The 25093-nt window shown below is 41.9% G+C and overlaps 3 protein-coding genes and 1 long non-coding RNA gene across 6 annotated transcripts; all 4 read right to left on the bottom strand.

Moving 5' to 3' along the window:
* Window positions 1-2669: 2669 nt before the first annotated feature.
* On the bottom strand, window positions 2670-10434 carry LOC127754453 (40S ribosomal protein S9-2). 3 transcript variants are annotated; one of them, XM_052279993.1, is made up of 3 exons: window positions 10285-10433; window positions 3927-4308; window positions 2670-3116 (listed from the first exon to the last, which is right to left on the bottom strand). In XM_052279993.1, exons 1-3 carry the CDS (start codon window positions 10310-10312, stop codon window positions 2939-2941), a joined length of 588 nt encoding a protein of 195 aa, XP_052135953.1. In that variant the 5' UTR covers window positions 10313-10433; the 3' UTR covers window positions 2670-2938. The 3 variants fall into 3 exon arrangements, with proteins under 3 accessions (XP_052135953.1, XP_052135952.1, XP_052135954.1); XM_052279992.1 differs by lacking the exon at window positions 10285-10433 and adding an exon at window positions 5615-5730; XM_052279994.1 differs by lacking the exons at window positions 2670-3116; window positions 3927-4308 and adding exons at window positions 7279-7757; window positions 8651-9032 and having other exon boundaries at window positions 10285-10434.
* A 1184-nt stretch (window positions 10435-11618) lies between these two features.
* Window positions 11619-14320, bottom strand: LOC127754452 (probable tRNA-splicing endonuclease subunit Sen2). The gene is made up of 2 exons (XM_052279991.1): window positions 14192-14320; window positions 11619-13072 (listed from the first exon to the last, which is right to left on the bottom strand). Exon 2 carries the CDS (start codon window positions 13019-13021, stop codon window positions 12143-12145), a length of 879 nt encoding a protein of 292 aa, XP_052135951.1. The 5' UTR covers window positions 13022-13072; window positions 14192-14320; the 3' UTR covers window positions 11619-12142.
* Window positions 14321-14542: 222 nt separating this feature from the next.
* LOC127755241 (uncharacterized) lies at window positions 14543-19031 on the bottom strand. Its single transcript, XM_052280900.1, has 6 exons — window positions 18665-19031; window positions 17093-17119; window positions 16872-16994; window positions 15752-15995; window positions 14867-15375; window positions 14543-14779 (listed from the first exon to the last, which is right to left on the bottom strand). Exons 1-5 carry the CDS (start codon window positions 18718-18720, stop codon window positions 14881-14883), a joined length of 945 nt encoding a protein of 314 aa, XP_052136860.1. The 5' UTR covers window positions 18721-19031; the 3' UTR covers window positions 14543-14779; window positions 14867-14880.
* Window positions 19032-22115: 3084 nt separating this feature from the next.
* On the bottom strand, window positions 22116-23971 carry LOC127755313 (uncharacterized). The gene is made up of 3 exons (XR_008012998.1): window positions 23341-23971; window positions 23103-23249; window positions 22116-22406 (listed from the first exon to the last, which is right to left on the bottom strand). It is a non-coding gene; the product is annotated as an uncharacterized LOC127755313 (long non-coding RNA).
* Window positions 23972-25093: the final 1122 nt, after the last annotated feature.

The following is a 25093-nucleotide window of genomic DNA, read 5'->3' as shown; positions in this document are numbered from 1 at the left end:
TCATTGCTATGGAATTTGTCCTGCTCTATATTGTTCTTGATACGCACCTACTTGGAGCATAAAGGTGCTAATGTCACTGCTTTATGGGCATGATGTGTCTATATTTTGTTGGTATGAAGTCCAATTATGTGTTTTCCCTATCAATTTGCACAGGTCACAACCCACAAGATTAGATGCAACTCACTCAGCTGAGGGGCATGTGAATCGCTTTTATGTGGACGTTGCACTAGCTCTTGAGAAGACATTAGCATTACCGAACATGTCGACCCCAACTGAACATGCAAGTGAATGTGCATCAGGCTCGTCTCAACGCTACAGTTTCTCTTCACTTCACTTCACTTCACTTGTCACTTGCTGGTCGAGTCGAAAGGCTATGCCAATGGAGACCTGTAAGTTGTTTTTCAGGCTTACTACTTTCTTGGTGCTGTCATGTCAAGAAATTGCATACTGCCAGTTACCAAACATTAACTGTTGGGAAAGTGGCGCCTTTTGCGTTAGCACTAATCACAAGCTGGCAGAATCGTGGCATCTTCTGCTTTTTGCAGTTCCCTCACTTGCGGTCCATAACAGAGTGCACAACTGATCTGGTATACCCTATGATTCTTCAGGTGTTTCCTTTTCTTTTCCTTTTGAGAGTCCTTGGTCTTCATCGCCATGTTTTTGTTCATTTATGTGCAGCAAATTTAAGCGATGCCATCTTAGCGTCAACTATTCGACTGCTAGGTTATTCTTACATATTCTTCTATCTTTCCATAGGGTTACATTTTAAGAACTTGCACATAGATCAAGATGTGTTACCGTATGAATGGCACTCTATCTTTCCTTTGATGACCTTAGCATGCTCCAATTCCTCCAGCAGTCCAACTTGCTTCACCTATTAAAAGAATTCGATGTGGAGGACCTTCCAATCTCGAGATTCCTCGTTTCCATTTGTCCATCCAACATTCCTGAAACATGGTTCTGGTTTTTAATAGTTAGGATCTTTTTTTTTTTTACTCGAAGAGCACTCTGGCCAATGTGACATTCTTGCCATTTCTCATATATATGTTTGGCCCACATCCTAATATATACCCACTTGTCTTGAGAGAATTGCATAAGTGTGGAAGATGCTAGCCTATATTAATATAATATAATGCCCATTCAGATATTTTTTTAGGAGCCTATGGGTATAGTACCTATTCATTTGACAACAATTGATATAGGTGATAATTTTATAAGAAGATGATGACAATGGCAGCATAATAATTTCATGATCACTAGTTTCAGAAAGTGAATCCTAAAAAACTAGAGACAATTCTATGTGGTGTTTAAGGAGGCCACGATTTTATTGCCTGCTTCATACTCCCACCTTTTTTCGAATAGTTGACACTAGACAACATTGACTCTCTTATTTCAAAACTGACCAACAAAAAAATTATTATATTATTCTATTTTGTAGGTTATTAAATTATTAAAAAATATATAATCGTATTAAGATTCGTTCCACACCATACTTCCATATTATTGGAAGTTCCAAGTAATTCTAAATTCGTTATTGAGAAAAGAGTGACCATACTTAATTGAACACTAGTGTCCATACATGCTATGCCAATAAGTTTTATGGGTTTGAAGACCGACTGATCAAGTTTAAATTATTGAACATGGACAGCATATTTTGCTAAGTCCATGAAAGTTCACTCATAGCATTGCTCACTTCATGCAAGATTTTGTTTCCATTTCTTCTTGCAAGATTTTGCTCGGATCACACGGTTTCCGTAAAAGACAAAACCATTCCTCACTTCATTTTTGTTTTGTGCTAGAGTAGGAAAAAGAAAGGAGATGCCGAAGTGGACATGAGTTCTGTGAGAGGTACCATCTCTCACCTGTGCTGTCCTGTCCAAGAAAGAAGAAGAAGAAAAAAGAGAAGAAAAAGGGGAGAAGAAAAACGGACGATCATGAGGTAGTCCATGTCATATAGAATCACAACAAGTAGGATCACCAAACTTTCCCTGTTGGAAAATGATATATGCTTGGGCAGCATTGACAGTGGATGTGAAGGCAAGTTGGCAAATGGCAAGCATAGTGGCGTCTTAGCCCTCCTCCTCCTCTGGCTGTAATTATTCCCTAATTTTTGTATCTTCTCTTTTTCTTCCCTGGATGCATAATCATTGTTGTATACTGATTTTGAAATACAAAAAAAGGAGAAATTTTCTGAACCTCATTAATGTTTGAGAGAATTTTGTACATGGCTCTGATTATCACATCAGGATGATGGGTACATCAGTTGAAATGCAAAAAAAAAAAAAAAAAAAAAAAAAAAAAAGGTGGAAAAATTTTCGAGCAGGGTGTTGAAATGCAAAACGAACAGGGTGTTTCTTTTTTTCGCAGGAAAGAACAGGGTGTTTCTGAATCATCAGGAACAGGGTTTTAATGGAATTCGATGGATTTTGATGACACTTCTTCAAAATTTGTCGATAACATAATAGGAGTGAATTATCTAGCGAACGCCATTTGTAGGAAAATGCGCTGTATGATTGGATTTAGATCTTTTGGTCTGAACATGTAAATATTACCTGACACGCTACTAAATTAATCTTAACTCCATAATCCATGTTGCAACTTCCAATCCATAAAAACACTGAAAACAGCATTGGTACGAGTATAAACTAGTTCAAGCACACTGGTACGAGTGAGGATTACCATGAAACGAATCCATAAAACAGCATTGACCACAATGCCGAATGCAAAAACATATAAAAACACCAAAATTAAACATCTCCAGACATATCTTTAATTCGAGCTACCTAACATGGTGGCAAAAAGTGCTAACTCAACATCTGAAGGCCAACCTGCTTGAATTCTGAAACCCAGATAGGCAAGCTACAGAATTTTGGCCCAGTTACTCAGCACAGAAAGTTTTATGATCATTACAGAAACAACTAGTAGCAAACTTCTTTTCTCATTCCTCATCTTCCTCCTCACCGTCACCGCCACCGCCACTTGCCTTCTTCTGGTTCTTCCTCTTCACCCTACCAGGGGGGCCTCCACCGAATGGGCTTGTCAGTGAGAAGTCAATGTGCTTCTCAGACTCAACCCTCACCATGAACGACGGGATGTTGACAATTTGCCTGCCGACCCTGCACAGTGATTTTGAAACTTTAATGAATGATCTTCAGGAAGGCTATCAACTTGGAAAAAAATATTAACAATGGCAACATCAACTTATGGTCGACAAGTCCTCTAAAACAGTAACTTTAGAGTGCATTAAAGAATGTTGTGGCAGTAGCCTTTTTCAGGACAAAATCATGTGAAGTTGCCAAATGTTCTCATCATCGCTGTACATAGTTCAACCTAACAAACTAATCTAGAATTATAACACTGCAGAAGGCAAGTAACGAACTACAGCAACAGCAAGTGGTGCGAGCCAAATTGCTTGTTCAAAGTTAAACATCACAGGTAATATGTACACATGAAAAGAGTAACACTTGTACTCAAGGAACATTGAATCCTGTTTAGAAAAATGTTGTGCAATTAAGTTCAACACTCTCAAATGCGACATTGACAAGCACAAGAAGAGTATCAAATACACGAAAAAGACTAACTTGAAAGCATCTGCACACTCAAATTATAGGAAGTTAACAGGAGTACAGGACCAATACTAATATATTATGACCTTCAGCTTTCAGCTCATAGGGCATGTGTTGTGCCTAAAATGACATTAGCTCTGCCTACACAATGCTAGATCAACAGAAATGATGAATATACAGTGAACGATTACTATGAGAGAATGATACAGCTTCCATGCTGCTGTAGAAGAATCACATAGAAGCATACTTGGGAATACAAACTAAAGAGAGAACATACTGAGCCATGGAAATTATAATACCTAGAGCTTCATATTTACCCATTTACAAGACAGGAGATCTGTAGTAGTTAAATCATCATACCTGATGTGGCGTTGCCTGATCAGGACACGAGCATGGTGGATGGATTTGGCCATGCCAGCCTTGAAGACAAGAGTCTGAAGACGCCTTGCGAGGAAGTTCTCAACAGTGAGGGCAAGGACATAATCAAGCTTGTTCTGCCCATCAGCAAGGAGCCCATAACGGTTCATGCGGCGAAGCAGTGCCTCACCCTCGAAGATGCGGCGTGGATTCTTCTCATCAAGTGTGAGCAGGTGCCTTGCATTGTTACGGATACGGCTCAAAGCATACTGAACACGCCACAGCTCACGCTTGCACCTCAGTCCATACTCACCCACTAGCTTCAGCTCTGCATCAAGACGCTCCTTCTCGTAAGGGCGACGTGGCTTCTTGAATGTCTTACCATCTGCAATGAAGTAATAAATTTGTTCACAACACATGACAGAGAAAGAAACCACTGCAGATAGTATAGTTGTTGATGAGGAACCAAACAATAACATAGAAAGAAGCCCTACAGTCCCAAATTCCTTATATCCTGACCCCAAAAATATACAAAGCAAGAAAGCAACTGCACACACAACCCAGAAAGACAATGCAACAACACAAATAAAGAAAACTACAGTAGTTGTTGAGATTACGCCCAATAATAGTATGGATATTCAAGACAAATAGTAGTAGGGATCTTGTGTACAGTAAATACTATAAGAGCTTCAGAGATACAACCATGTTTGACAAGGATTTATAAAACAGTTCATAACATTGTGTCTGATTAACCCATAAATAGCTTACATGCCAGATTTAGTTTTGCTGTGTTATCCCTGGTTAGCCATATCGTACATACCTAAATTATTTGTTCTACTGTAAAATGGAATTCATGACCTAAAGCGACAATACTTGAAAGATCTCATCAGGAACTATCATATAATATATTTAAGAAAATATACATATAGAGTACAATTAGCATACTACAACTTACACAGAAATTTTAAAAAAATTAACAAATATAGTTCTCGATGGACCACTCTATGTATAAATAAACATTTAGTGCATTACAAGTATATAGTCCTCTATATTAAGCGCCATGATTCATTTTCGTAACAAAATTCACAAGCTTATGCATAACTCCATTCCACCAAAATGAGTGATCAAACAGAGTACTTGAGAACAAAAAAACTCTAGCTAATGCAACTCATATTTCCAGTCCTTAAAACAGGTAAATTATCAAATTTTGTACCATAACAGAAACAACCATTTTCAAGCTACATAGTACCAAATGCCAAATGAGTAAACATGTCCTCATTCCTCAGTACTAATCAACACATCTTAGCATTCTAGTTAAAACCCCCCCAAAATCTACATATCTCGAAACTAAATCCGCACCACCCAAGTTTCAATAACAGAATGCGCAGTCAGTCGAAATCAGTACGAACTAATCGGCATAGATACGGATCCAACGCAATGGAAACGAGAATATGAACAAAGCTACGGAACAGACCGCGTCGAGGCAAATCTTGATCCAGATCATCTCGCCAACCGAACCAGCCATCCCCTCATTAGCTAACCGCCACTCTCTAATCAACTAACACACCGAAGCAAGAAAAAGAGATAAAAGAGAAAGAACATTCTCTCGCTGCGCCAAATCGCACTAGCACCAACCAAGACGACGCGCCGTTCTTGGACGAGAGAGAGGGAGAGGAGGAGGAGCTACGTACAGTTGCGGTAGAAGCTGACGTGGACCATCGTCGCCGGACCGCCTCTCCCGCGTCGCCGCCGCCGCCGATTGCTGGAGCTATGGTTTCCCGAGGGGAGGAGTGAAGAGGAGAGCGCTTTTATATGCGGCGGCGAGAGGAAACCCTAGTTTGAGGGCTAGGTTAAATGGGCCGAGATTTCCCGGCCCATTAACGCACGGGTGGGAATTAGGCCCACATATCGGCCCATATTTGCAAGGAAAAAGTACACCAAAAGGTGCCTCAACTTGTCATCCAGATACAAAATCGTCCCTCGACCGTAAAACCAGATACCGGACGTCCCTCGACTAACAAAAACCGTTCACTTTATATTCTTTTGCTCGTTTTGACCCCGATTTTATCCTACGTAGCGACAGAGTCAGCATGGGTCCCACACGTCAGGTGACCACGTCATCCTCTCTCTTCCTTCCTCCTCCTCTCTCTCTCTCTCATTTTTTACAGCATACGGGCGGCGCGGTGGAGCGGTGGCGACAGCTGGCCGGGCGCAGGCGGGGCGCCGCGGCGGTGGGTGTGGAGGCTAAGGCAAGGCCGGGCGCCGCGGCGACGGGTGCAGAGGTGGAGGCAGGCGCCATGGCAGCTGTAAGCGAGCTTCTTGGCGGCGACGGACAGGCTGCGAAGGAGCGGGAGGACCTCCGGATAGAAACCGAAGCCATGGAAGGCCTGCACCGAGAACGACTCGATCCGCCACCTATGCCGACTCCGACAACCCCTGCCTCGACTTCTTCTTCTAGATCACGGGCATCCATGGAGCTCGCGGTCAGGGCAGCCGCCACGGCCTCATGCTCCCCCGGAACCTCACTCCATCTTCCACGGGTTCGCCTCGCTCCGCCTCCACCTCCGGGGTCGCAGCTTCACTGCTCGCGCGGGCGACTGCCGCGGCGATCGCCGTCGAGCCGGTGAATTTTGATGCTGTAATAACATTGTTGCTCCCATCTGCCTGACATGTGTTCTATGTTACGCGGACCTGGCAAATCTGGCAACCATTTTTTCTTGCCTGATGTGGTGATTTCTTGCCTATGCTGTAAAAAATATCTTTGCATGTATGAATGGTTAGCTGCTCATTTTCCTCCTTTGCTATATGTGCATAGGAGGCCATACGCCTACACCAGCCGGTGTTGGCTATGCTGCTGCTACCCGTTCGCCCCTGCCTCCTCTTTTCTTTTCTTCCCAGGATGCATAGTGAATGAATCATTGTCGTTTACTGATTTTGAAATGCAAAAGGAGAAATTTTCTGAACCTCATTAATGTTTGAGAGAATTTTGTACATTGCTCTGATTATCACATCAGGATGATGGTGATATCAGTTGAAATGCAAAAAATAGGAGGGAAAAAAAATTTCGAGCAGAGTATTGAAACGCAAAAAGAACAGGAGGAAAAATCTTCTGAATAATGCCATCAGTAACAGGTTTTTGACGGAATTCGTTGGATTTTGATGACACTTCTTCAAAATTTGTCGATAACATAGGAGTGAATTATCTAGCGAACGCCATTTGTAGGAAAATGCGCTGTATGATTGGATTTGGATCTTTTGGTCCGAACATGTAAATATTACCTGACACGCTACTAAATTAATCTTAACAACTCCATAATCCATGTTGCAACTTCCAATCCATAAAAACACTAAAAACAGCATCGGTACGAGTATCACTAGTTCAAGCACACTGGTACGAGTGAGGATTACCATGAAACGAATCCATAAAACGGCATTAACCACAAGTCTATGCCGAATGCAAAAACATCTCCAGATATATCTTTAATTCGAGCTACCTAACATAATGCCAAAAAGTGCTAACATAAACCAACATATTAAGGACACAACCTGCTTGAATTCTGAAACCCAGATAGGCAAGCTACAGAATTTGGGCCCAGTTACTCAGCACAGAAAGTTTTATGATCGTTACGGAAACAACTAGCTGCAAACTTCTTTTCTCATTCCTCATCTTCTTCCTCACCGTCACCGCCACCGCCGCTTGCCTTCTTCTGGTTCTTCCGCTTCACCCTACCAGGGGGGCCTCCACCGAATGGGCTTGTCAGTGAGAAGTCAATGTGCTTCTCAGACTCAACCCTCACCATGAATGATGGGATGTTGACAATTTGTCTGCCGACCCTGCACAGTGATTTGAAACTTTAATGAATGATCTTCAGAAAGGCTATCAACTTGGAAAAAAATATTAGCAATAGCAACATCACGTTCAACTTATGGTCGACAAGTCCTCTAAAATAGTAACTTTAGAGTGCATTAAAGAATGTTGTGGCAGTAGCCTTTTTCAGGACAATCATGTGAAGTTGCCAAATGTTCTCATCATCGCTGTACATAGTTCAACCTAACAAACTAATCTAGAATTATAACACTGCAGCAGGCAAGTAACGAACTACAGCAACAGCAAGTGGTGCGTGCCAAATTGCTTGTTCAAAGTTAAACATCACAGGTAATATGTACATATGAAAAGAGTAACACTAGTAAAGGAACATTGATGTAAAGGAACATCATGTAAAGTAACGAACTACAGCAACAGCACGTGGTGCGTGCCAAATTGCTTGTTCAAAGTTAAACATCACAGGTAATATGTACACATGAAAAGAGTAACACTCTCAAATGCGACATTGACAAGCCCAACAAGAGTATCAACTGCACGAAAAAGACTAACTTGAAAGCATCTGCACCCTCAAATGAGGGGAAGTTAACAGGAGTACAGGACCAATACTAATATATTATGACCTTCAGCTTTCAGCTCATAGAGCATGTGTTGTGCCTAAAATGACATTTTAGCTCTGCCTACACAATGCTAGATCAAGAGAAATGATGAATATACAGTGAACGATTACTATGAGAGAATGATACAGCTTCCATGCTGCTGTAGAAGAATCATATAGAAGCATACTTGGGAATCCAAACTAAAGAGAGAACATACTGAGCCATGGAAATTGTAATATAAATGTTAGAGCTTCATATTTACCCATTTACAAGACAGGGGATCTGTAGTAGTTAAATAATCATACCTGATGTGGCGTTGCCTGATCAGGACACGAGCATGGTGGATGGACTTGGCCATGCCAGCCTTGAAGACAAGAGTCTGAAGACGCCTTGCGAGGAAGTTCTCAACAGTGAGGGCAAGGACATAATCAAGCTTGTTCTGCCCATCAGCAAGGAGCCCATAACGGTTCATGCGGCGAAGCAGTGCCTCACCCTCGAAGATGCGGCGTGGATTCTTCTCATCAAGTGTGAGCAGGTGCCTTGCATTGTTACGGATACGGCTCAAAGCATACTGAACACGCCACAGCTCACGCTTGCACCTCAGTCCATACTCACCCACTAGCTTCAGCTCTGCATCAAGACGCTCCTTCTCATAAGGGCGACGTGGCTTCTTGAATGTCTTACCATCTGCAATGATGTAATAAATTTGTTCACAACACATGACAGAGAAAGAAACCACTGCAGATAGTATAGTTGTTGATGAGGAACCAAACAATAACATAGAAAGAAGCCCTACAGTCGCAAATTCCTTATATCCTGACCCCAAAAATATACAAAGCAAGAAAGCAACTGCACACACAACCCGGAAAGACAATGCAACAATACAAATAAAGAAAACTACAGTAGTTGTTGAGATTACGCCCAATAATAGTATGGGTATTCAAGACAAATAGTAGTAGGGATCTTGTGTACAGTAAATGCCAGATTTAGTTTTGCTGTGTTATCCCTGGTTACCCATATCATACATAATTAAATTATTTGTCCTACTGTAAAATGGAATTCATGACCTAAAGCGACAATACTTGAAAGATCTTATCAGGAACTATCATATAATATATTTAAGAAAAGATACATATAGAATACAATTAGTATAATACAACTTACACAGAAATTTTAAAAAAATTAACAAATATAGTTCTCGATAGATCACTCTATGGACAAACATACAGTTAGTGCATTACCAGTATATAGTCCTCTATATTAAACGCCATGATTCATTTTCATAACAAAATTCACAAGCTTATGCATAACTCCATTCCACCAAAATGAGTGATCAAACAGAGTATTTGAGAACAAAAAACTCTAGTTAATGAATATCATATTTCTAGTCCTTAAAACCGGTAAATTATCAAATTTTGTACCATAACAGAAAATAAACATTTTCGAGCTACATAATACCAAATGCCAGAGGAGTAAAACATGTCCTCATTCCACAGTACTAATCAACACATATTAGCATTCTAGTTAGAACCCCCAAATAATCTACTACATATCTCGAAATTAAATCCGCACCACGCAACTTTCAACCACAGAATGCGCGGTCAGTTCAAATCAGCACGAACTAATCGGCATAGATACGGACCCAACGCAGTGGAGACGAGAATATGAACAAAGCTACGGGAACAGACCGCGTCGAGGCAAATCTTGATCCAGATCATCTCGCCAACCGAACCAGCCATCGCCTCATCACCTAACCGCCACTCGCTAATCAACCAAGACACATAAGCAAGAAAAGAGGGAAAAATAAAAGGAGAACATTCTCTCGCTGCGTCAGATCGCACTAGCACCAACCAAGACGACGACGAAGAACACAACAGCTAAGGCCGGCCGTTCTTGGACGAGAGAGAGAGGGAGAGGAGGAGGAGGAGGAGCTACGTACAGTTGCGGTAGAAGCTGACGTGAACCATCGTCGCCGGACCGCCTCTCCCGCGTCGCCGCCGCCGCCGCCGATTGCTGGAGCTTGGGTTTCTCGAGGGGAGGTGGAGCGCGGCGGCGAGGAGTGAAGAGGAGAGAGCTATTATATGGCAGCGGCGAGAGGAAACCCTAGCTTTAGGGCTAGGTTAAATGGGCCGGGATTTCCCGGCCCATTAACGCACGGGTGGGAATTAGGCCCACACATCGAGATCATAAATGGGCCTTCGGTGCAGGGGTCATATTTACACCGCTCGTTAAATGGCCTTTTTCTCGTTCTTTTTTCCTTATTTTTATAAACAACAAAATCCGGGTATTCATCAACAGGAGGAAACGATTCCAGATAATCAACCAGAGAGGATTACGATGCAATGCTGATTGATATGGTCTCAATTCTACCAACTAAACAAGGTTTACAGCTTCAGGGAAAAAAAAGCATCATCATTTCATCACCAACTAAACATGGCAGATTTCTACATTACTCATCTACTGGTGTATATTGGAGAAATATGTTACATGATGACATGTCAGAACAATTGACATAGGATAAACTTAGGACAAGGAGGTGAGTTCCATTTTCCTTGCTTTCTTGATGGAATGGCTCCTGGAGACTGCTACCTAATCAAAGAGGCTCTCTACACCGGGCTGATTTTTTTTGGCCCGTAAAATAAATGCAATGATCAAGTTAGTTGACATGATCAAGACTGCAACGAAAAATATATTTGTTGAGTTCAGGGCTTACATGTCTAGAGACCTCTAGCTGCAGTAACTATTCATCCTCAAAGATCATGAGGCAGCAAAGAGGCCCCATGAGTTGTGTTTCGGATATGTGCTCTGATAAGCAGAGGTTGGATGGCAGTCACACTTCAATTCCTTCTCCGGCTCAAATGCCACACTCTTGTTGCTCTTTTGTTTAAGTTCATCTGAATCCTTTAGTGAACCCTGCTCTTCTGAGTCTTTCTTGCGCTTTTCAGTATCTTCGAGTCTTTCTTGCGCTTTTCAGTATCTTCGAGTCTTTCAGTACCTTCTTTTGTTCTTTTGAATCCTTCGCTGCCTTCATATCTTCTTTCGAGTTCGATGACTTTTGACTCTATCAAAACTTTTGGTGGTTTCAGTTGTTTCGAATCTTTTTGATAGTTTTGATTCCCTGGATTCCTTTATGTTGTAATCACCATCCAAACCAAAAAAATGCAATACTAAAAATCATAATTGCGTCATTACAAATCCTACAAACCTTTCATCACACAGCAATGGCATGAATTGAACCATATAATTGCAGAACACAAGGGGGGGGGGGGCATCTGACAAAGGAAAGGTGCATGTTTTTATACTGTATCTAAGGAATGCATGAAAAGAAGTAAATAATGCTTGCAGTTGCGGGGTGACCAAAAAGTGAACTCATAATTTCCCTGCATTACAATAGGCAACATGTATTCCCCCAAAAAATGGCAAAATGATTCAAAGCCTATTTGTTAAATTTTTGCAATTGTTTTTTTTCATGTAGGCAAACATTGTATGGTCATAGCTACTACTTCTGTAATTCTGTTTCTATGCTAATGATAAGCATCTAGTGTACCTGGATTTCACTTGGCCGTGTAGCCCTTTAGTACCGAGAGTGCCAATGTGGTGCCTGTATTCAGATCTAAAAAAGGTCTATTCACAGCTCACAAAGAAAATCCCTCTCTCTCCAGTCAGATCCGGTTGCGTTCTACTTATTCGTCATATCAATAAACCAAAAGAAATGTTCACAAAGAGTGCCAACTGAGGATTTGAAATTGCAACTGGATCAAAACTAGTATCTCCGCAGTACATAGAAATGCTAAGCTTCATTGTCTGAATTTCAGCTTGTATACAAGCAAGCTAGATAGAACACTGAAGCCAAGTATCACACCCCAGAGGTTGAACTCTACACTTTCCTTTTTGCTAATCAGTTCTTCCCTATTGGCTTCATCTCTGCTTGCTTCAGACCGCTGTTCACGGCACTGTTGCGGTATCCATCTAGTGATTGTTCTCTCGTGAACAACAAGCTGTTCTAAGCAATCTGGGGAGCTCAGTTCGCAACTGCCGCTGCTGATGGTCAGAACAAGCAATGTCTTGGCTACACTGCCAGAAGCCCGGAGAGCACATAGTAGATCAGACCACACCTCCATACGACCACACCTATTGCCAAACGCTGCGCCTTCTGGAACCACAACCACCGCAAATTCTGAGTGAACGAGTGCTGGATGGTGACGGTAAGACACAAAATCTGCACCATACTGCAACCCTGATCTGACCACCCAGTTCTTCAATCTCAGATGCGAGTAAGCCTTGTACATCTCTGGAAAGGACTCCGACATGGACCTGAAGTGATTCCACAGTTGCTTATCACTCATCTGCTTCTTGTCGTGTGACTCAACCCTGATGCAGTTCAGAACATGGCAGAGGTAGAAGACCTCCTCAGGGCTAAGTTGGAACCAGTGCTTCTGTGCCGCAGCAATTTCGACGGTGTGGCCAAAGGCAGCACGGTTTAGGATCACGGCTTGCTCTGGCTCAACTCCAAGAATGGCACCGCCACCTGGACCTGACAAAACTGCCACAGGCTTTGAGCTTATGAATGAGGCCTTGAGCTCAGCAACAATGACTGACATGGGATTAGCTGCTGCTAGTGCTGAGAAGTCCTTGCCATCTTTGCCCTTCTTCCATCTTGGACCTGGCAAATCCATATGCTGAACCCACTCGCAGAGGATGGACTAAAATTGATGCGTGGTCAAATGCTGTAGTGAATAGCAACGACAATAAAGCAACAAGTAAACAAAGTTGTCCAAACAAATACCTCAAGAAAGGAAGATTCACTACATGCATCACTAATTTATCGAACATGTTAATTTGTAAAGCATAGATACATAAATAATCTGCCAAACAACTATGCATTAAGTTATGGCCTCACGGATTGAAAGAAAAAGGGAAATGGACCAAAGGCCCGACAACAACATGCAGACTTGTCCCCTGCGCTAAGGGTTAGGAATGGAGGATTGCTCTTCTGGCGAAAAGAAAAGGAAAGGACAGTAAAGGCTGAATGACTTCTAAAATGAAACAAAACAATAGACTCTTCACAAGCTTTTGAAATTCACAAACGGAAAAAGTTTCTAAAATCTGGTCATTTCCAAATAGTTGAGAACAATCACGAGATAGATACCACAGCAGTGCCATGAACAATGGTCCAAACCTTAGATGGGAAGAACTGACCAGCAAAAAGAAAAGGCGTACTAGTTATTATTCAACCACTGGGGTGTGTGTGATACTAGGCTTCAGTGTTCTATGCAGCTGCTTGTATTCAAGCTGAAATTCAGGCAATGAAGCTGAACATTTCGGTGTAACCTACCTATACAGCCAAACGCTATAGAAGAAGATGGCATGAACCCTAACCATGAACAGAGGAGGGGACATGATCACCCCTACCTCTACTAGTGCAAACATTTCAAGCTCCATAGGATCAAATGCCAAAAGAGCAACCTGCCTTCATTCCTCGATACAAAAAGAACATATATTAGCAATCTATATTATCACCCAAACCGTCCTAAATAAGCCTCTACACATCTCCGAACTTGAAACGCACTACACCACACAAAGTTTCAACTAGAGAATGATGAGAAATCAGGGTTCGTATGACCTCAGACTCGGTTGTGCAGAACCCGTACGTATGTCGACAGTAAGATGCGTATGCCGTATGCATCGACAAACACACCGAAGCAACTACGGGGAGATTGGGAAAAGGAAAAAAAAAAATCTAAATCTATCGCCGCGCCAAATCGAAGCACCAATCAAGACGGCGACGACGAAGAAGCTAACTAAACCGCCGTTCTCCGACGAGAGGGAGATGGGGGAGAAGGTACCTAAAATTGCAGTAGAAGCTGACGTGGACCACTGCCGGCGCCGCGACGCCGCCTCTCCTGCGGCGCCGCCGCCGCCGCCGCCACCGCGGATTGATTTGCTCAACCGAGGGGAGGAGCGCGGCGGCGAGAGGAAACCCTATCGATGGACCGAACATAGATGGGCCGGAATTTAGGCCCACAAAATGATATCTTCATGGGCCTTCTGGCCTAGAAACTAGCGGGCCGGCTTACGTTGCTGCATCGCATCTACACAATAATTTCTCATTTTTATTACATTTTTTATTATAACAAAATTAGAAATTTATCAGTGTAAGAGAAAACGAGACCCACACAATCAAGAGAGGATTAGGATGCACTGAGAACTGATATAATCTGAATTCTACCAGCATCACCATTTTCATCACCAACCCACATTGCAGATTTCTACATTACTCATCATCTACTGGTGTAAATTAGAGAAATATGTTACATGGTGACCCAAGTCAGAACAATCGATAGAGGACAGCTAGAACAAGAGACAGTTTAAATGGCCTCCTAGCTACTTCTAACTAACTGAAGACTCTTCACCGGGCTGCTTTTTTTTTTGGCCTGCACAAGAAATGCAACTGATCAACACATCAAGTCTAGTTGACATGATCAATATTGAAAAATGGATGAGGTGAGTTCAGGGCTTACAGGTCTAGAGATCTCTAGTTCCAGTAACTGTTCTCATCCTCAAAGATCATGAAGCTGCTGCTCCATGAGTTGTGCTCCGGGTACACGCTGTGATACTCGGAGGTCGGATGCCAGTCGCTGTTGGAGGCCTTGAGTTCCTTCTCGGGCTCCACCTCGGCGAACGTCACGCGCTTGTTGCTCTTTGGTTTAAGTTCATCTGAATCCTTCTGCAACCCCTGTTCTTTCGAGTCCTTCAACGCCTTTTTTAGTTCTTTCGAGTCCTTCAGTGCCTTCTTCTGTTCTTTCGAATCTTTCGCAGCCGCCTTCTTATCTTCTTTCACTGCCTTCTTGTCTTCTTTCGAGTCCTTCAATGGCTTCGACTCTTTCGAAACTTTTGGTGGCTTCAGTTGCTTTGAATCTTTCGATGGTTTTGGTTCTTTGGATTCCTTTGATGACTTCGAATCTTTTGACTCCTTTGATGACTTTGAATCTTTCCATGATTTGCCAGACTGTTTAGATGATTTGCCAGCCTGAAAGACAACACCACAGATAATGATGAATTTGTCACTTATTCTCAAAATGACATGGGTTGTGAAACTTTTAAAAGCAATAGCAACATGTTCACGGTAACAACTCAAAATTGAGGTGGAAAAAAAGCATCGCTTAATCAGTAACTGATGAAATGTGGACCATCAAGCTGCAGCCTAAGGTCAAGGTAAGCATATTCAAATATCAAAATGCTGTCATCATATCTATACAGAGAACACCATGACTTCAGGATCATAGCTAACTACATACAACATGAAAGGGCACACAGACTAGTGTTATATAGAGCATTTTTCACAATTGTATAGTGCAATAGTGCATGAAGTTGGGATATACTTAACTAAATTTAGACCAATATACCTTGTTAGCCAGTTTCTTCAGAGCTTCAGGTCCATTTTCTTCAATAAATTTATCAAGTGCTGTGAGGAAGTCATCGGATTTACCGAAAAGGCCCTTTTTCTGAGGGACATACCAAATGTTAACCATTTGGTGCTTCACAAACATAGGTCTCACATAATTTTGGTACACAAAGGCTGCACCATTGAAGTATGGCAAGACAAGCCAGCAAATAAAGATCAATTTCATAGATGGCCAAAAAGGAAGCCTGTAGAAACAGAAGACGGAAAGACAATGGAACGGCAAGTCAGTGTACCATGATGACTAACTGTAAATTTGTGCAAGCCAATGGAAAAGACTCAGAGAAGGACTAGAGCAAGTACGAATTAATAGGTCTCTCTTCCTTAACATTATGTTGTAATCACCATCCAAATAAAGTATGCAATTAAAAAAATAACATGGGTGTATTATTCCAAACCCTACAAACCTTTCATCACACTGCAATGGCAGGGATAAAACAACAGAACTGTGGAACATTTGTAATGATCCTCTTTTTAAAAAAACTTTTATGAAGAGGGACTCTTACAAGTGAAAGTAGATCAGTAGTCAGTTCTATGTAGAACGGTATTGGATATAGTTTCTACTGCTATAATTTGTTTCCAAGAACTATTAATCATTTATGTTTGAAACCCTGATTTAAGGAACACTGTGTCTTTACCTGCCCAGAAATGAAATGCTCTGTACTTGTGTCCTGTTAACTAAACAAAGCACACAAGTAATCAGGACCGTGGAACTATATTGCGTTCCTTCGAGGATGTTGTTCCCATCCTGGGAACACATGGACAATCTTGCCCCTGCGCTGTTAAAACCTTTTGAAAGAAACGTCCCACGCTCCTTGATCCCATTCCTCAACCCATGGACCCAGGAACTTTGGTGACATATGCACACGTGTCTTGCTCTAACGATTGTCAGAATGTTGATACTACATAGTGTGAAAATGGCAATGCAGGTATGCACATCCCACTAGTTCAAAGATCAGGGATTTGTCTCCAATAGTTCAGACTAAAACAATAAATAACTCTAAAACTACTAGTACAAAGTTTTTTTACATTAAAAAGACCACAAATATTACAAGAGTACTTACCACTGAATAATTGATGCAAATGTGAGCTCAAACAGTGTTATTAATGAGTACATCACCCAGTATGTGAGCCATTGTTGATCATCCACAGGGGATTTGGTTTCTATTGCCTTAACTGAAGCGTACCTGTAATAGCATCGAGTTACATTTGTGTTTACCATTACAAATTAACTTTAAAAAAACATGAATATGTTGAAACAGGATAAAAGCAACAAACAACTTACAACGGATAAGCTAGTGCAACCAAAGGCCTGCATGAGAGATTAAAAAAAAAGTGTTAAGCTGAAGGTAAAGTCAAAGCATTAACAACATATTCATAGTAGCATCCAAGCTAGCCAGGAAATTAAAGGTGGAACGGTTCTAAATTCAGGATAAAACAGGTAGTATTAGATGGTCTCTAACATAGTAGAAAAGCACCCCTTGACAAGTCAGCAAGTCAGTATAAAATTAACCACATCATTTCTTATATTACTTTTACAAATTACGCAGCAGCTAAAGGGATGTCCATATTTTCTAATCCAACATAGCATACTAAAACATGACATCGATTAGAGGAAGGTAGTGTGCATTTCTACAGCATGCATCGGTCCACACTTGGAATTAAAGAAATCACAGTGCCCAAAACTGGCACTTGTTTCTTTATGCACCATGATCGCTACGAGACATGAATGACAATCTACCAAATAATAAAGAAACAGCAGCAGATTATTCAATCACACCCATTCTCCTGCATGTGACCTCTTACATACTGCATAGAAAGGAATGAGAAACAGCTAATGGAAAAGATAATTGGACAAAGAAAACAAACAAACTAGTATTGAAAGTGGAAATGCCGAAAGGTCGAACTACCCTACAATTGCTCCACTACCACTAGCAAAACTACAAATCGGAAAGCAATACTAGCTTTTTCTAAAAGACTGTGAAGAGGTCAGGATGCAGTAGAAAGATACACCGCACTAGCAGATTGAAGTGACAAAAACTCCACATCTGATCTACATGTTCAGATTGCAGACTTGGTGATCTACAGCAGAGCAGCCCACAGCACGTGCATCACAGGCAAATTTTAGATTTTTGATGTCGCATAAGCATTCGGGAAAGGTGCGGGTTGCAATGTCAGCATCAACGGATATGTTCTTGTGTCAAGATTGGGATAAGAAATTGACGTTTCGAAGTCCAAAACAGTAAACGCACCCAACAACAACATAAAAATCTACAAAAGCGAGGATTTGGTGACAGATAAACGAAAAATCAAACGCCTTTCCTCCAGCAGAATAAACAAGAAGAAATCCTCGATGTTAGACTGCAATAGAAGATCGATTCTTTCAGGAAGAACAAGCCTTCGCAGGTTAATAAAAAAGGAAAAAAATGTACTCCTACTAATCTACTAGGAAGGAAGTGTTTATTTCTATTTCTTTCAAATGAAATCGCCAGTTACATCAAGAAAAGCAAGAACATTTCCGATCCTGAAATATCCACTGAAAAATTTAAGCATTGTACTACTCTTCGAAACCAACATTACTCGATTCCAAGCCACAACCAGCGGGGGGAGGGGGGGGGGGAAGAACACCCTCAGCACCTCACGAACCACAAGAATCAAGAACAGCTACCGCAATGCTACATTGAACCGGACGAGCAAACACATCACTAAGAATCCACCCATTGCTGCTAAAATCATCGCCATTCCGAAAGGAAAGAACAAAACGGTAAAGAGATGAACCAAAAAACAAAGAACCGAAAATTAATTTGGGGGGGGGGGGGGGGGTGAGAGCGAAGGCAGGGCGGTGCGACTGACTGACCCAGCAAGAACATCGAAGTTCTTGGCAAGAACCTTGAGCAAAGATCCGGACCCCATCTCTCCCCCGCTCTTCCCAATCCTCCCAGCAGAAGATCCACTCTGATTGAGCAAAGAACCTCCTCGAGCGCTTCGAATCGGGTGGGAGTTCTTGGAAGGGGATTCCTGGGAGACTGAAACCTCGCCTGCTTTGCTTTGCTTTGCTTCCTCTTTCGGTGGTGCTGCTGCTTTTGGTGGTGGTCTCGAGGGGAGCAAAATCTGGAGTGGAGGGGGAGGAGGAAAGCGTAGCGTGGTGGTGATGGATGCTGGAGCAGACGAGGCGAGGCGAAGGCGAGACGACGGGTTGGAAATGGCGAAACGGAACGGAGCGCACGCGTACAGAGGAGGGGATTTATGCGGGTAAGCCCCTCAGGATGTGAGGATTTGGTTGCTGGTCCACTGGTGGAGTGGTGGTGGGCTGTCAGCTTTTCAGCTGTTCACTCGCTCGCTATAGCAGGTCTCGCTGGATGTGAAAGTGTGAAGCTGCCGTTTTTTTGTTGCGGTGTATTGAATGTTCACCGCTAGAAAGTTTGAGGTGCTGCATCTCGGTGTGTTTAGTTCACGTTAAAATTAAAAGTTTGATTAAAATTAGAACCTACGATACCTGGATATGGTATAAAACCCATATATCCGTATCGGATACGTAATAGGATACGGATACGTATCAGATCCGTACGTATCAGCCAATTTCGCGATTTTCCGAAAAAGAAAAAAAGCAGGATACGTCCCTGATACGGTCTGATAACTCCCAGATGCGATCAAAGAGCTACACAATCGATTCATTGTTTCATCCTGGTAAATCATCTGCGCTGCGTATTGCCTCCGTGGTTCTCGGCTGGGGCTCGATTCGCGGCTCCCAGCGTCAGCGCTGCGAACACCGAACGTAGCGCCGCCGTCGCCATACGCCTGGACGCCGGCTGTAGCGCCACCTCTGCAAGGCGTTCCACCATATCTACTGGACACAACGCGGACACCATCACAGGGCACAACGCCACCGTCGCTAGACACCAGCTTCCTTCGTTCCTCGGTGAGGAAAGTTCGTTGGCCCCTTTTGACCTCTCCATGATTGGTTCTGGGATTAACTTTTTCCATTTTCTTTTCGTTTTTTTCTGAACGAAGCTGCTACCTCCATCCTAAAATATTTGACGCCGTTGACTTTTTTAAAAATGTTTGTCCGTTCGTCTTATTCAAAAAATTTAAGTAATTATTACCACAAGTAATTTTATATATTTTTTATGTATTATTTTTACCACAAGTACTCTATGTAGATCTAATAAATTTTGTTATTGGAAGTACTAATGCAGATAGCACTTCCGATTTGTCTAATCATTACTCTTTTAGTTGTAAAAACATGCATGTTTTGGTTTGCTCTCAGTTATTGGCAAGTTAGCAGTCTGCCTGTTCATTATTTGGGTTTCATAGCTTCACCAACTTGAGATCATTTGGGCTTTATTTCCTTGCTAGAATCTATACATTTTTGTATTTTCTGTTTTATATATACATATATAGATGTATCCACGTATCCGTGTTTTATGAAAAATGACGTATCCCTGTATCCCCGTATCGTGTATCCGTATCCCCGTATCAGGGTAACATAGATTGAAACAATGTGACGGAAAAGTTGGAAGTTTGCGTGTGTAGGAAAGTTGTGATGTGATGAAAAAGTTGAAAAAGTTAGAAATTTGAAGAAAAAGTTGGGAACTAAACCAGGCCTATTATAGCCCGAATAATGAGAAAATTCGATACCGAGATCCCTGATGTACTCCCTCCGTCCTAAAATATAGCACTCTTGTAATTGATGGGACACATACTAGTTCAACAAATCTGAACAGGGGTATATCTAGATTCGTTTTACTACAATGTTGCTATATTTTGGAACGGAAGGAGTATATTTTATTTTGATTTTTGTTAACACGTTTTTCAAATTACTAAATAATGTGTTTATTACAAATTTCTTTTATACGGAAATTGATTTTTTTAGGTAGTATTAACTAAATCTATTCTTCAAGTTTACAATAGTTAAAACTGAATTAATCATATACTAATGGCTTTCTCGTTTTGCATGTGTTAACTTTAACTTTAACTTTATCCCAGAGACCGCCTCATAGAGTCCCATTTGGGAGAGATCAAATTGATGGATCGATGGACAATCTGATTTTGTGATAGTTATTCGAGAGTATAAACAGGTGAAAACTATTACAAAGTTGAAAAGGTTATTTTAGAAAAGTAGTCTACAAAATTTTCTTAGGAAAATTGTGCTGTGAAATGTAGCGTTTATGAGTTTGGGAAACGTGCAAATAAACATCCAGTATCAATAAATGAACAAAGTCTTAAATCGGATAAATTAAATATTATATATATATATATATTATTAATAAAATAATATGTCTGTCAAAAACTGATATGTGCAATAATTTTTTTGAGGAATTGTACTTTAAAATTGGCATGAATAATCATACCTAATTTATCGGCGTTAGTAAAAAAGAATGGGGCCATCTTATAGTTTAAAAAACTAGAAGAATTATGTTGTTTGAATGGAGATGAAATCTTGATTATGTACGATGTCACATACTTTCATGTGTGATTTTTCTACGGAATTCATTCATTTTAAATAGGTAGCACCTAAGAATAAAAAGTTTGTGAAATTTCTTCTTATCATGTTTTAAAAATATAATGTGTTTTTCTTTAGTAGTGAAATGGCGCGTGACCATTTGTCAGATGGAATAATTTCAGTTTCTATGTTGGCTCCAGTGACGCTCGCGTATTAATACCAGAGTATAACAAAAAGCTGTCTACAACATAGTATATCATTTAATAATATTAGGATGAGCTGTCATGGGACACATTAAAAAGCTCATAACTTTGTGGATTTTTTTTCAGAAAATGTTGATGGTAGGAACTAGGCCTTGTTCCCAGAAAATTTTACCTAAAAACATCACATCGAATCTTTGGACACATGCATACAGCATTAAATATAAATAAAAATACTAATTACACGGTTTGCATGAAAATCACGAGACAAATTTTTTAAGCCTAATTAGTCCATAATTAATCATAAGTGCTACAGTAATCTACATGTGCTAATGATTAATTAGACTTAATAAATTCGTCTCACGGTTTTCATGCGAGTTATTAAATTAGTTTTTTCGTGTCCAAAAACCCCTTCCGATATCTGGTCAAATGTCCGATGTGACGTTCAAAAATTTTCTTTTCGTGAAACCCCAAGAACACAATATCTACAGAAAGGGAAATGACCACAAGAGAATGTAGAGTCTAAACTTTTTAGCTGCATTCGTGTTTGTGAAATGTAAGTAGTTAGATGCATATGAAATTTCATGATATCCTAGGGATAGCATCATAAAAGTAAGACACGTACAACATCAAAGGCAAGCGATGACTGCACGGATCGATGCAGAACAGCAGATTACACACAACTCATCAAAGAGGATGATGATCCGCCTGTTTATTCTGATCCTGATAGATAGCCTTGTTAATTGTGCAAAGTTGTACAGTACTACTATAGGGATAAGGTTTAGGCAGTACTAGCCAATCCAAGCCATCCATCAAGAAATGAGCGTTCAGGATTGCCTGGCTCGATCTCCTCGTTCCTTTTAGCTACTATTCCGTCAAAAAATCGAAGTCCTAGCTACGAACATGGATTGGTCTCTCTTTTTACGTAGGGGTACTCGTTAGTCCTTGCTCCTTACCTGTTGATTGTGCAAATGTGCACGGGAGACACTTAGTGCGAGAATACTGAAGCATTCAATTACCTTTAAAATCTATGATAATTTTATATGGAAACAACTAAGGGATCCAAGCTCACTCTTAAAAACCTTGTTTCTGTAGGATTAGACACAAGCAACTAAACCTACTAGAGAGGCTAAATAGTAGATTACGTCAGCGAAAGTGAAATAATCGAATCCTGATAGATCAAAACACACCGCAATCTCAAAAACCAATGAAACACACGTTCGGCGGTCTATCCAACCTAATAGGGTCGGTCTGTCCGAGGCATGGCCGGTCTGACAACAGGTGACTCGGCGGTCTGACCGTCAATCTAAAAAACAACACAATAACGCTTCTATAAAAACTCAATTTCTCTTAAACCAACCATTTGGATCAAGTTATAAACTTGACAGAATAAACTAGACAAACTAAGGAACAACTCCACCGGAGGGATTTGTAAAATAATAAACAATTTAAGAGAAAACATCCTCAAAAGTCAGCTGTCTCAGAATTTCAGCAAATCTGAACAAAACCTAAAACTTAAGTAAATTCGAATCTAGCAAGATCCAATCAACAAAGCTTTCCAGATCTGATCATTGAAGTATTAGAGAGGTTTTGGATGGATTAAATTGAACAGAATCGCAGCAAAACGAGCAATCACAAGTTAATGTCAATACCCGCTCGACTCCGCGATGCCGGCGAACGCCTTCTTCGCCTTGGCCACCCGGAAATTTGGCCCCCCGACCATCATCGGCTTCACCGCCTTGTTCAGGAAGTCCGCAGCGGCTTCGACGGCGTACTCCAAGTTCGCCTTGTTGCTCAATCTGATGGAACAAAGATAACATAATTAAGAAACTAATTAATGGATAAAAAAGATTTTAACACAAAGACGCATGCGTTTTAGGTCAGTATTACCTTGGCGAGATGAACAAGGGCACTGGCTCGCGGCTAAACGTCGGGTGAGAGAGGCCCGCCAGGTTGCAGCCCACGCTAATATACACGAGCTTGCTCTCACTTAGTGCCGTCGCGATGGCAGTGTCGATCTGCTCGTGCGCGTTGTCGAGGTTGTTAATGAGCCTACATACGTGCGGGAGGAGATGGAGTTCGATGGCGGCGGCGGTGGTACTGAGGACGGGGATGTGGCCGGCACAGGACCCCGCAGTGGCGCCGACCACCACACCACCGGTCTCCTCCAACAAGACGCCTGCGCCCGCCGCCGCGCCAACCACCCCCGCCACCCCGGCCCCCGCCGCGGCGCCCACCACCCCGCGCCCGCCACCGCACCTACCACCACCGCAACCACCGCCGCGACAACCACCCCCGCCAACCCGGCTCCAACCATCGCGGCGCCTCCTCTCCCCCGGTCAAGGGTCTCGTCGCCGGCGCCATTGTGTACCATCTTAAGGATCCCCGTCGCGGCGCATGCCGAGCCGCCACTGCCGGAGGTCGGACAGCCCGCCTCGCTTGCCTGCTCCGCCACCCACCCGCCCATCCGCTCCGATGCTCCCCGGGAGAAGAGTGAGAGGGGAGAGGGAGAAGATAAGAGTGAGGATGAGGAAGAAGAGAGAGAAGGGAGAGGGTTGAAGGGAGGAGTGAGGCTAACATGTGGGGCTCACATGGGCCCCGCCATTTTAAAATTATTTTTTGTGTGACTGACATGTAGGTCCACAGTTTTTATTATTTTTCCGTGATATAATTGCTACGTAAGCGTCACGTCAATGCCATGTGGGACGAAGACCGAGTCAAATTAGTCACGTAGACGCCACGTCAGCCAAAATCGCCATCAATACTGTCAAGGGACCTCATCTGGACCGGTTTTGATAGTTGAGAGAACTGTTGTATCTAATTTTCTGGTGGAAGGACGAAAATCGAATTCGTTAACAAGTTAAGGCATCTCGGATCTCAGATGAACTTATTCCTAATGTTATTACTGGGAAAGGGGCTGGCCATCGATCAGACTTGGTCCAAGTCGTAGCCCAATTCCAACACCCACCTGGTGAATTTTTTTCTTTTTTAATTTTTTTAATATTTACATAAATATTATATCGGTGGAAAGATTTATAAAAATAGACAATGCCGCCCTCTATTTGAACGGCAAGCTGACGTGGCATACGGCGTCGTGACGGTGCCATGTGCTCATTTTGCGCTTAGACCTTTGCCGGGGCTAAATGCAATTTTTGCCCTGCCAAAGAAGCAATTGGCTAGTTCTTTTTGCATCTGGGCCCCTTGCCGCCCTTGCAAATTTTGCACGGAGGCCCCTTGCCGCCCAGACAGAGGACGGCAAGGGGACCACGTGCAAAATTCGTAGCCCCCAAAAACGTCCGTCCTGCGCCCATGTGCCACGTCAGCTTGCCACCCAAATAAAGGGCGGCAGGGTCTACTTTTGTAAATCTTTCCACCGATATAATATTTTTTGTAAAAATTAAAAAAAATAAATTTAAAAATGAAAAAAAAAATTCCCACCTGGTTGCCTCTCCCCAAGTTCAAACTTGACAACTGACAAAGTTCTGAGACACTTCGGGCTACCAAAAACTTTTCCCAAAAACATCACATCGAATCTTTGACATATATATAGAGCATTAAATATAGATAAAAAGAAAAACTAATTGCACAGTTTGCATGTAAATCATGAGACGAATCTTTTAAGCCTAACTAGGCCATGATTAGC

This window comes from Oryza glaberrima, chromosome 11 (genome assembly GCF_000147395.1).
Source record: "Oryza glaberrima chromosome 11, OglaRS2, whole genome shotgun sequence".
NCBI lineage: Eukaryota > Viridiplantae > Streptophyta > Magnoliopsida > Poales > Poaceae > Oryza > Oryza glaberrima.
This window is presented reverse-complemented; position numbering and strand designations above follow the sequence as displayed.